Source organism: Falco punctatus (assembly GCF_963210335.1).
Source record: "Falco punctatus genome assembly, chromosome: 3".
In the NCBI taxonomy this organism is placed as follows: Eukaryota; Metazoa; Chordata; class Aves; order Falconiformes; family Falconidae; genus Falco; species Falco punctatus.
In genome coordinates, this window is record NC_137582.1 from 83831537 (window position 1) to 83845090 (window position 13554).

A 13554-nucleotide genomic window follows, 5' to 3' on the forward strand; every position below is an offset into this window, starting at 1 on the left:
AAACTGCAAAGAGGAAAGATAAAAAGAATGTTGATTCCGCTTAGGCCGAAAGATATTTGAGTGACTAACCTGAAGAAGCCCCTTTTGAGTCCTCCTTTCCGTGACAAGAGCTAAGACATCACAGAATGTATGGAACAGCAGCGTTCACAAAAATAGACAACCTACAACATGAGTTGAACTTCTTCACTAACTCAGGTGTTTAGCATTTCTGAAAATCAGCTCTATATGCCCTGTTCACTAATAAATACTCAGGAACAAGTGAAATAATGACCATTGTTATGTTTCTTTGAAGTTCAATAACGAAAGCTGAAGAAATGAACATATAAAGATCACAGCTAAAATGGCTCAGGAATTATAGTCATAACTTCCCTGTCATATTGGCATGTTTAGACTGTTTTTAAACTGCAGCAAATGTGTATTGCAGTTATGAAGTACAATTCCCCAGATTCACCCCATGAATAACTTAAATCTGAGCAGCACTGTACAGCTATTACAAGTTGGCTACATAAATACATTTATTAGGTAATTATTTTCAATGGATTTTTTCCACCTTTTTATACCACATGTTCTTCAATAATTTAATAAAATATTAAAATGCTGGGGTTGTGCAAGCTTATTATCTATAATTGGCCCAGTATTTTGAACGGCACATCACAGTAAGACAGCTCCATTTCACAAGTATAGTCTTACTTTCCTAAATGAAATGTGCAGATATGAGAAGGAAAAAAACCTTTCAATTAAAAAATAATAATCAGAGCACAGAAAATGCAACCATATATAGTCTAATTCATGGCATTACAAACAATGTTTATATTCTGTAAATTCAACTGTACGGAGTTTTTTGTGATGTCAATAAATAGAGAGAAGAGATTATAGAAGATAACTCTGTATGAATGTGGTCTGTGAACCCTGTAGAGGAAGTTCCACAAATAAAGGAATAAGATAGACTATGACATGCTGTAGACAGAATGTGGGGGTGGAATCATGAGTGGAAAAAAAAAGGTGTTATTAATGCAGATTTGATGGCCTGCTATACTTGTTTCAGCAGTAATTTCTACTTTAAAATTCCTAGAAAACAACAAAAAAACCCCACTAAGAACACATATGCAGCATCGTGCTTCCTGAAAGCTGAATGCAGTACATAGAACAAAATTAATTTCATGCCAATTTCATCAACTATAACACAAGCCAAAGCTGCAAGAAGCACACTAGTCTTGCAGGTAAAGCATCAGTCTTGTGTTCAATCCCTGGGCAATCACAGCAGGTTTACACTATTCACCAACCTCTACCTCTATTTGCTTTACAACATTTTGTTAATGAAGTCTCTTTAGTTCATAAAATACATGAGATGAGCAATTGTCTTGTTTTAAGGACTTGCAGAGCATTCCTGCAATGAAGCACTAACCCTGAGATAGCACTGGATACAAATAATCAAATACGACCAAGGTATCTACCTGTGGAATTCTGTAATTAAAAGCAGAGAAGTATGCTGTGATGCTAACAAATTAACAAGTAAGCAAAAATGAATAAAAAATATGCTCTTAATGTTCAGCAGAAGCAGAAATAATTTTGTCATGACTGTTGAAATAGTTCAAAATCAAGGAAATGATTGTTTTAAAAGGTAGAAGATGCAAGATTTTCATGATCCACAGTGTCTGGATAAACGTCAACTGAAACAACTACAAACCCCAAGATGTGTGCTTACCACACCATCAGAATTAAGGGGCAACACTGATTCACGTAAACTACTGTCCTCTTCCTTAACTGCATACGTTTGTGAATCAAGCATCTCCCAGTTCTCTTTCTGGAGCTACCAATCTGCCCAGTAAATTCCTGGAACCATCTTAAAGTCTTTATGATTTGTCCCTTCATGACCCCAAGATTACTTGCAATAGATAACCTGAGGATCTGGAGTGGCTGCTCTTAGATCCTCGATCTGGAAGACGCAAGTGTTCCTGCTGGCCTAGGAATGAAGTGCTAAAGCAGACCAAAGCCACTGCTTTTCTTTTGGAGATTACAGTATGACAGATATGAAACACTGCATGATATTTAATTAATTTAACAATTCCTTGCAATAAAGTACTAAGCTGTCACATAAAATCTGAATATGACACATCAGAGAAAGAATTAAAGAAATTGTGCTAGAAATGTGAGAATAATTGTTTTCATTGTGCTCATTCTGCTGCAAACTGGAAAAAAAAACCCAAACCCACACAACAGATAGATTGTTTGGAAAGAACATACCTATTAACTCCTTATTTCTGACATCTAAGGCCATGTTTCGTAAAGCTGTAGCAACTGCACATACCACCCGGTCATTGTCTATTCGAAGCAATTCCACCAGGATTGGCAATCCTTTTTCTTTGCGGACAGCAGCACGGATGTACACTGACCACTGTAAAAACACACGGGAGACCATGAAGAAGAAAGTGAGAAATCCTCTACAGAAAACAAGGCATCTGAGGTTATAACAGATACAGAGTAAGGGATAACAGAAGTGAGCGGATGCAAACTCAAATAAGGGGAAATAATTGCATTTATAATGCTAGGCAACCAATTGATTTGGAAATCTGCACTCATTTTTTATGGTGGCAGAGAAATTAGATGATGAATTGCCTTTACTCTTAGGACACCTGGTTACATTTTTACAGCCCAAGTCTGCATATGACTTGTTTTGCATCAGCATTTCCTATGCAACATCTAATAATGCTTATTCGCTGCTAAAACAACTAAAAATATATTACAAAATATGTATTACAAAACACGTTCAAGAGGTCTAAGTATTTCTTTGTTATTACCTTAACAACTATTCAGTCTAAAAACATGAAAATGCTGTTACAACTTCTCTTCTGAATGTCAACTTGTTCAGAAGGAAAAATGAGGACAATTATATACCCGTTTTTGACAACTGCAGATGTCCTAACCAGACAACTATTGTACATCGAGGAGTTAGAGATTCACATAGGAACTGACCTGGGGGAGGTGCTGGCCTGCACTGCTGTGCTGCATGTACCATATGGCTGCAGGATAAACCCAGCTGCTGACTGTACTGGAGAAGCCTGTAGGCATCTCCCACTTGGCAGCTGGGCATGACACTACTGGCATGCCCTTGTCTTTATCTCAAAGTGAAACAGCATGTTCTCATGTGAACATCTTTTTTGTTTGACAGTAGAAATGATGAATAGGGTTGTTTACTTCTAAGAAAATACTCTAAGACTATCATGCCAGTGAACCTCTCCATGGATGAGATCTGCGCAGCATGCCGTGACTAGGAGGTCCATCCAATGCTGCACAGCTTGCGGTTCCCAGCACCTGAAGGAATGAAAGATTAACTATACTATCCTCTTCCATTCCACTGTCAGCTCCAGAAGTTGGAAAAAATGTAAACAAAACTGAACTGTGACCTTGTGATTTTAAAATCTATGAGCATTGCCAAATTTGAGATGTTTGGACACCTGCAGGATGTGCAGGTCTTCTCAGGACAGCCCATTTCAAAACAAGCTATCCACTATCCTTACTACATCCCGAACTCTTCTCTGGATCTTTCATAAAGTTCATATTCATGCTCCTCATACTGACAGTTGAAATAAATGTATTGAACCAGAGCTGCTCTCTTCTTTCAGTGCTATGGCATGGACGCTTATCCTGCCATTGTACCTGGAAGGTGAAGACAAAGTTCTGGAAGCCCTTAGCCTTTGAAATATTTCAAATATTTCAGAAACTAGGACGATAAGCCTTAGGATTTTCAGATCAGGATGACCCTTCTCTTTTGAAGAATCTTCCTTACAGAATAGTTCTATCATGCCTTAAGGAACAGTTACATTGCAATAGTGTTCCTCCACAAACAGAGAGTAAAAAAAAATCCCATGAAAATAAAGCATTAGAAAAAGGTAAGCACATTCACTGTCAGCAGACCATGCTCAACCTCTGTGTACCACTTGTACTTACCACAGCTGAAGCACTCACTTTAAAAGCCAGCATCTGTTTATACTATAGACAGGTGCCCCGAATGGCAAAAGCCAGAATGGAGACAGTCAAGGGCTGAAATGTTGCAATATCTGAAGTGCAAATACATTCCAGGTGATGTCATTCAGGGGAAATTGGCCAAAAGGAAAAGAAATTGGCATTTAAAGAATATTATTTTACTATTTTCCCTCTGTAGTAACTATGCTAACAAAAGCCAGCTGGCTGGACTTTGCTGTAGATGAAACTGGTAACACGATAAGCTTTCAAGTCAGGTAAATGGGTCACGGGTTCTCAGAATCACTGAGCACAGTAATGTAGCATGTCTAAAACACAGATGTGCCATGATTTTCTGCAGCAAAGCAAATAGCTCTTAGGTGAGAGAAGTGGTAGCAGGATTCTTGACAGATCTTAATTCTATACTTTGCCCTCCAGCCTCTTCTCCAGAAGCAGCGTATAGGATGATCATCAGATAAAAAACCTGAAATACATCTTAAGGATCCGTAAGTTTGCTGAAAAAATACTTTCTTTCCCATACCTTGACTTTAGTGCTATGAAAATACTAAATTAATCATTCTAAGCTTCCTGTTTTAATAACGTGTATTTCCCTGCTAGTGAAACACGCTCTCACCTGCAGCTGGGTGTACCCAAAGCAATAGCTCTTTGCACATAAAAACTCCCATTGATGTATTTTCTACATGTTCCCCAGGGGAGGCCTCCACTGTGTCTGCTGTGATTATAAGGTGACTGCCGGAGTTCATGGTAAGCACTGAGACCACTTTGAGAAAGGGGTGAGCCTGTCTGGTTGAGGTGAGAGTTCAAGCTAGCACACAGTATATGGAAAGATGCTGATGTTCATTGCAAAAGTACATCATGGATGTAGTGCCTGCAATATGGATTGCATGGGGAATCAGTGGGGGTGTTTATTTAAAAAAAAAAACAACAACACCTTATGTGCATCTATTCAATACCAGAAAGAATCTAAAATGATCTTGTAGATTATTCATTCTGTTATAAAACACTCCATATTAGAACCTCAGTAAACAGTTTGCCTTTCATTTTTTTAGTCAGCTAACAAGCGAAAACACAAGCACTTGTTTTATGAAACCCAGGTTTAGAAAAGGCTTCTTGGGTGTAGTGTTTCCATCATCCATTCCAAAACAAAAGTTTGAAAGAAACGAATTAAAAAAATGTTCTTTTTTTGATCCCGGGGAGAGTAGAAGATGATGTAGGAGAAACACTGAACTAATTCAGTATGAAAAAAAGAGAAAATATAAACCTCCTTACTGAATATATGACACGCGAGCTTTCAGCATCTGTAACGAAGAAATTAATTTTCACTGCATATAAGAAATACAGCTCCAAAGTTTTCATAGGGGAAGAATACAGATATAATGTTTTACAGATGCACATACATACATAAAACAATGGGAGAAAGGCAGAAAACTGGGTATGAAACTGCTCTTCTCCCCAGTGCATTCCTCCCCTCACAGCTCTCTTTTTCCAGAGGATGGCATCTGCTTTGGGAAAAGTTCACAGACTCCTCAGTGTGTGATTTGCTATCATTTCATCTGCGTTTTCAAGTCATGCACCTTAGGCAGAAACACAGAAATGTCTATTAATTGTTTCAACAGTCTCTGGAGAACTTTTCATGTGGCAAGGGGTAAGAACTGTATATGTCTCTTTCCTTAAGCTGCCAATTAGAACAAGTCTCTGCAAGCAATTACGCTGTGTGGATTTCAGGAACGCTGAAATTGAGATGCTTCAAAATGTCTATTTTATTCTTGAAGAGAATGGAAAAATTGATTTGCTCTTGCGTATACCGATGATCCTTTTGTTTGCCTAAAGCCATTGTGAAACGCGCCTGCATTTCCACATTGCAGGTCAATTGCTAATATGAGCTCACTGAAGTATAAAAGAGAAGAGATGAAAAATCATAAAAAAAGAAGAGACAAAGGGTTTGCTGCCTATCAGTAGGTAAATGAGGCACTCTGCCAATATACTTAATCATCCTGTTACTCCACAACTCTGTGGTAGTGTCAACGATCAAATAACTGTTCAGTTTGTAAAGAGAAAGGGCTCCTATGGGAACAGCAAATACTTGAGAGGGAATAAGGAGAAAAAAAACCCAATAAAATCATTACTGTTGTATCAGATTGTGGCTAAATTATCAGAGACAAACCTAGGAGCCACAATCTGTCATGAATACTTTTTACAGATAATTGAATTTGGGGGGCATAACTACTATACCTCACTTTGAAGGTACCTAGTGCATCTCTATGTCCACTTTCATTAGTAGCTCCCTTTTTATTTTTGTCATAGTAATTAAGCAGAAAAATAGAGTAAACTGGAAAATTATTATTTAGTTTGTCATGGTTATTGTTATGAAGGACCCTTTCCAGAGCTGAATGCCTCTAGGGATTAAGATTACATTAGGCTGAAACCCAACAAAAGAGTAATTAATCTAGATGAAACCTTTTTTTTTTTCCCAAAAAAATAAAAAGCCTTTAAGGCAGCTAAGTCCTTTTAATGTTTCATATTGTTTTCTTTATTCTTCTATGAAGCAGCATCACATGAGAGAAAAACAAAGAAAGAAGACATTTCCAGCACAAAATGAAAAAGTAAAAACCCTATCAAAATAAACCCATAAAAAAATCACCATGAAATACCAACAATTGTATTCACTTGGTATTTTGAATGCATTCACTTTTCTGCCATTGACAACACTGTTATTAGAGTACCTCCAAAATATTTCACCATCACATACTTCAGTTTTGACTAGAATTTGCTTTGTATTTGTACAGTTCAAGACTGTGACTCAAAGACTATTGAGATACTGAATAATAAAAGAAATTGCTGAGATATAAACTACAAAATGAAAGCCAAATCAGGGCAGCAAGCATGACAAAGCAAACTAACTTACAAACAGAACCAGGAAGATCAGAGTCTTGGAATTTCCAAACAGAAGCTTAGGAAGGGGCTGTCTGCCAGCAGCAGTGGAACAATAGACCATGGAAGAGAACTGCATGTTGAGTAATCAAGGATCAATGAGTAATCAAAGATCACTCTTCCTCTTTGATCATACTCAATGTGATACATGTGTCAGGAAAAAAGAGAGTATTTCTACATTTTTACATTTCACTTGGAAAATTACAGATCTATTTTACTCAAGTAACGCTGCTGGGATCCCTGAGAACTTACCACCTGACAGAGAGAAAGGCTCTGAAATCTTTATTAATTTTTTGCAGTTTCTGAAGAGAGTGAGCACTTCCCGGGGACTTTCTGCTCCCTAACTGCAGTGTGTTGTTCTCAGAAATGATCCCATCTGGTAGGCCACCAATAAGTTCTCCACATCTTTGTGCTTGGACAAGAGAAAAGTGTTAACAGGTTACTGTTCTCTTGCTCCATGACCTTAGCCAAGCTTAAAGAGACAAGAAAAAATCTGGTGGGCAAAGATATACAGGTAAATAAATAAGTAAGAAAAAACTAAAATGGTGTTGACAGAAGGCATCTTAAATGTTTGAGAAAGGTAATGTTTGGAAGGAACTGCCCTTGCACCTCATCATTCTTGGTTCTGCAGTACAAGTATATACTGTGTATTCAAAATGATCTGAGAGCCGTTATAATGACTTTTCCGAATACTGTACCTAGTATCATTAAAGGCAGGCTTTGAGACCAAAGTGACCCATCTCATGAGAAGCAAACTCATTTAGTAGGAGATCACTTTGAGCATGAATACACCATGAGCTACCATGCTCCCATTCCACAAATGGATGTCCACTCTAATCTCCTCAAGATGTCTGTGATATGGGTGTCTGCAGCAGCAGGTGTCACTTCTTGAATGCTGTCCTGTCCCTTTAATGTTGTCTTCCTTCCTATCAAGTCAATATGTTTCCCTGTATTAATTGATCCTGACTCATCTATGGGGGGTGGGGGGTGAGTGGAGGAGGAGAGGGAATCCCACCCAGGTAAGAATATCTGACAGAAGAAAGCATTGGTTATTTAAAAAGTTTGCCTTTGTTGATTATGTGAGGTGTTACAAACAGACCTCTCCATTTTATCACATAAGGATTCATAATATTAACATTTTGGAGAAAATGAATATAAACCTTTTCACTGTAATCCAAAAAACTTTGTCCTGGAACAGCTTGATGAAACTCCAAAGTGTTAATATGGAAATAACTAGAGTCATCAGAAAGTCTGGCAAGGAACCCACAATATGTCCTTGCCTGATAAATTGAGGAAGATTGATAACAAAGATGTCTGCTGCATTAAACAATAATTACTCATTATCTGCAAGTATCTGGATGGTAAGGCGCTTGAAACTCTTTTCATACTACTCTTTGAAGTTGCTGCACTGACCTTGTGACTGAATCAGTCCCTTTTATGTTTTCAGTTTCCTTATCTAGTAAGTTACTTAATGAAGCTCCTGCTCCCATGAGAGTCAGATTTCTTTAGGATGGAATTAAGAAAATAAATGTAGTTGCTTGCCTCAGGACAAAGACTGAGATTGCATCTAGCTACCTCAAGAGATCAGGCCATGACCCATAAACCCCATTCACATGGGTATTGTACCTGTTGGGGATTGAAGGCAGGGACATTCAGTTGTCTAACTAAAGAGCCTTATCATCCCCTGCTGAATATGATCAAACATTGAAGGAAAAGGAAAGGAGGTAGAAAGAGCTAGCCAAGGAATGCTACGGCCTCGTGTGATTGCAGGCCTTAAACAGAGCAGCACTTGTTCCTGATGGAAAGGAGCCCAAGGAGAAGTAAGGAGGGGGGTCAGCAGAACTGCTACCTTGGACATCCAGAGGGCTGACTTTGGCTTGTTCGGGAGACTGGCTGACAGAGCCCCTTGGAAGGCAGCCCTGTAGGGCAAAGGAGTCCATGAAGGCTGGACATTCTTCAACAAGGAAATCTTAAAGGCACTGGAACAGGTCAACCCCATAAGCCAAAAGATAAGCTGGCATGGAAGAAGATCAGCCTGGCTGAACAGAGAGCTATGGCTGGAACTGGGGGGGGAAAAAAAGAGAGTTTATGACCTTTGGGCAGGCAACTCAGGAGAACTACAAGGGTGTTGTGAGGTTATGCAGGAGGAGGAAAATTAGAAGGGGCAAAGCCCAACTAGAAATTAGTCTGGCTACTGCCATAAAAGACTATAAAAAAATGTTTCTTTTAAATACATTGTCAATGAAAGGAGAGCTAAGGAGAATCCCCATATTGTATTGGATGCAGGAGAAACATACTGACAAAGGATTAAAAAAGGCTGAAGTACTTAATGCCTTCTTTGCCTCAAAGTTAGTAGTAACACCAGTTGTTCTCATGGCACCCAGGCCCCTGAGCATGAAGATGAGGACAGGGAGCAGCATGAAGCTCCCATAATTCAAGGGGAAATGGTGAGCGACCTGCTACACCACTTAAGCACACACAAGTCTATGGGGCCAGATGGGATCCACCCAAAGGCATTGAGGGAGCTGGCAGAGCAGCTCACCAAGCCACTCTCCATCATATATCAGCAGTCCTGGCTAACCTAGGAGGTCCCAGTTGGCTGGAGGTCAGCAAATGTGACGCCCATCTACAAGAAGGGCAGGAAGGAGGATCCAGGGAACTACAGGCCTGTCAGCCTGACCCTGGTGCCAGGGAAGGGTATGGAGCAGATCAACCTGAGCACTGTCATGTGGCATGTGCAGGACAACCAGGTGATCAAGCTCAGCCAGCATGGGTTTATGAAAGGCAAGTCCTGCTTGATGAACCTGATCTCCTTCTGTGGCAAGATGACCTGCCTAGTGGATGAGGGAAAGGCTGTGGATGTTGTCTACGTGGACCTTAGTAAAGCCTTTGACACCATCTCCCACAGCATTCTCCTGGAGAAAGTGGCTGCTCATGGCTTGGACGTGGTATGTTGTTCAATCGGTAAAAGTACAGCTTCATGGCCAGACCTAAAGAGTGGTGGTGAATGGAGTAACATGCAGCCAGTGACTCGTCACAAGTGGTGTTCCCCAGGGCTCAGTATTGGGGCCAGTTTTGTTTAATATCTTAATCAATGATCTGGATGAGGGGATGGAGTGCACCCTCACTAACTTTGCAGATGACACCAAGTTGTGGGGGAGTGTTGATCTGCTGGAGGGCAGGAGGCTCTGCAGAGGGATCTGGACAGGCTGGACCAATGTGCCGAGGCCAGTTCTATGGGGTTCAACAAGGAGAAGTGCCGGGTCCTGCCCCTGGGTCACAACAACCCCATGCAATGCTAGAGGCCTGGGGAAGGGAGGCTGGAAAGCTGCCTGGAGGAAAAGGCCCTGGGGGTGCTGGCTGACAGCCGGCTGAACGTGAGCCAGCAGTGTGCCCAGGTGGCCAAGAAGGCCAACAGCACCCTGGCTGGTATCAGCAACTGTGTGGCCAGCAGGACAAGGGAAGTGACTGTCCCCCTGTACTGGGCACTGCTGAGGCTGCACCTCAAATACTGTGTTCAGTTTTGGGCCCCTCACTGCAAGAGGGGTGTAGAGGTGCTGGAGCGTGTCCAGAGACGGGCAACGAAGCTGGTGAAGGGTCTGGGGCACAAGTCTTGTGAGGAGCGGCTGAGGGAACTGGGGCTGTTCAGTCTGGAGAAGAGGAGGCTGAGGGGGGACCTTACCACTCTCTACAGCTCCCTGACAGGAGGCTGTGGGCAGGTGGGGGTTGGCCTCTTCTCCCAGGTAATGACAGGATGAGAGCAAATGGCCTCAAGTTGTGCCAGGGGAGGTTTAGATTGGATATTATGAAAAATTTCTTCATATAAATAGTTGTCAAGCATTGGAGCAGGCTGCCCAGGGAGGTGGTTGAGTGACCATCCCTGGAGGTATTTAAAAAATGACTAGATGTGGCACTTAGGGACATGGTTTAGTGGTGGACTTGGCAGTGTTAGGTTAACAGCTGGACTTGATCTTAAGGGTCTTTTGTAACCTGAACAATTCTACGATTCCATGAACAGACACTTGGGAAAATTAAGCTGGCCATCCTGTCATTAAAGCAGATGAGGTAAGTTTGTGAAGCCTGAAAACTATCTGTGACAGAAGACTGGGCACCCAGAAGGGAGTAACCAAGGCCCAGAGACCCCGTGCTACCTGTTCTAATGTAAGCCATTGAGTTGCCAACAGAAACATAGTAAGGTTTTGTTTCTTGGTTTTAAAAGGTATGTACCAGCTATATAAGTTATGATAGTATTTTAAAACAAAACAGGACCATGTGAATGAAGAAATTATTTTTAAGGGTTTGAGAAAACTAAGGAAATCCTACTTGTGGTGCCAACACTATGTTTTTAACTGCATGTAATAGCAAAGACAATACTGGAGGACCAGAGGCAATGGGAACAAACACACACAGGAGGTTTGCAGAACATCAGGAAATGCTTTTTCACTGTGAGGGTGATCAAGCACTGGCACAGCTCGCCCAGAGAGGTTCTGGAGTCTCCATCCTTGGAGACAGTCAAAAAAACATCTAGACATGGTTCTGGGCAACTGGCATTACAGAAATGTCTCTGGCAGATAAACAGACATCAGCCTAAACTTAGCTGTTAGATACATATAGACAGACAGTAATATACAGATACCACAGTATCTCCTTTCTTCCTGAGAGGGAAATTTTGTTCAGAAGGGACATAACCTTGGATTCTTGACATCATTAACTCTAGGACATTTTGCATATAACTTTTTACATGCTCAGTATATTTGATGTATTAATAGCCTATTGAACAAGGTGAAAACTAAAAAGAACTCACCACTTTTATTCCCACCATCTAAGGAAAAATACTGATGCCAGACTACATACAAAAAGGTCTGTGCAGATTTCCTTTTACACTATGAGTCCTGTAATTTTATACCTTGTAATTTTTTTAATCCAAGGTATTAAAGTAAATAATGGTATGAGGTTGCAGAAAAGACTTCAGGTTTGATGTGTTACAGTGAAAGAAATTTCTTAATAAGCAGGGAAATATCTTTGGAATACAGCTGAGTGAGTCAGTAGACCTATTTTTATTTGTGCATTTTGGACAAACTTGATTAAACCCAAATTAAGTGGCAAAGAAAACCTAACAGGGCTCCCAGTGAAAGTTGATACCTAATGGTAAGCAAAGAGTCTCCACTGCTTCCAAAGGCATGTCTCAAGGCTTATTCCCTCAGGGAAAACTCCAGGTAAGCTTGATGAGGAATGTATTTGCCTAGATTTTTATTTGATATTACTAAGTAGCTTTAAAATAGAAGTTAATAATAAGTATAATTAGAAAAAGTCTACTTTTGAGAAAAAAATATATCTCAGAGTGGCAATGAAAGAAAGCAAAACCAAAATCAATAGCCATTGTTTTTTACACATTGCTTCTTCTGCCTGTAGGCAGTTTTGGATACGGTGAAATAACCCACGTTATGATTTGATGGGAGAAAATATTTTGGGAAGCAATGACTCCACTGAAACAGAAACCCACCCAGCCCCAGGTAGCAGCTGAATTCTGCAGAATGGGGTAGGTGTGTGCACATACAGTGCTGACAGCCTGACCTGCAGGCTGCCAGGCTGCATGTGTACTTGGAGTGCGTACTGCCAATGGCCAGCAGCCCCGTCAGGAGGGGGACGTGCAGTGACCAACTGCTAGCATCACAGGCCACTGTGTAGAGCAGCCGTCAGACCTCAGACAAAGTGGTATCCTGGAAGCAACGTGGAAAACTGTCACATCTCCCCCAAAGGCTTACATATTACATACATTATATATAATGCTGTCTCCATATATATTGTTCCAGAAAGGCCATTCATATTTTCCACTGCATTGCATGCATCAAGTAAGGACATGAATAAAAATGAGAAAACTGAAGACACATGTACTTTTCCATGAAAGAAACAGGCCTGCTTCCTTCAGATTCCAATACCACTGTCCTCCCTATGTAACAACATCTTAGCGCAGAAGAGCGACATGAATGAACCTCCATATAAACCTGAAACAGCCTCTTCCAAAATGAGTTCTGCTTTGTAGATAAGCTGTCAATCTTTTCTTCAGAACCAGAATATACAGCAAATACAGAATATACAGCAAAGTCATAGATCACAGACATGATCTATCCCGGCTTAAAGTTTTGCACTGAAAATACCCTTCCACATTTCTCAGATCGGAATCCTGTTTTAATGGTAAACTTTCACTTGGACCTGTTAATGTGTTTGTCACCAATACACTCCATTTTTGATTCGTTATAGATTGTCTTGGTTCTAATAATAATTGCACAGACCAAATGTTGTATTAGTCATTGTAAAAAAAAAAAAAAAAAAAAAAAGGTTTATTTTGCAGATGGGTAATTGGGTAATATATGGTAAGACTTTGGTCCAGAGTGTTTTATCTTGACGTAGCAAATAGATATGTATGACAAACTTTTTACTTTTTTGTTAGTATCTGGCTTTAGAAGGAATTCCTGCAACTGAAACAGTGCTAAAAATGTCCTACAGATTAAGATTTATTATATGCATGTGTTGATTTTATGTGTATTTATCAATGAGAAACTATATTCCCTGAAATAATTAAAACTTTCAGCCTCTCACAGCTGTTAATCCTTAAAGCTATGTACTGCTGCTTTTTGTGTT

The 13554-nt window shown here is 40.3% G+C and overlaps 1 protein-coding gene across 10 annotated transcripts in view; it reads right to left on the minus strand.

Annotated features, from left to right (window-relative positions):
• The window catches only part of CTNND2 (catenin delta 2), a 680231-nt gene that overhangs the window by 72845 nt on the left and 593832 nt on the right, over nucleotides 1-13554 (minus strand). For all 10 annotated transcript variants that reach the window (XM_080382082.1, XM_080382078.1, XM_080382083.1 and 7 more), the window contains one exon: nucleotides 2245-2395. In XM_080382082.1, the coding sequence (XP_080238208.1) occupies nucleotides 2245-2395 (151 nt within the window). The remainder of the gene's footprint in view (nucleotides 1-2244; nucleotides 2396-13554) is intronic.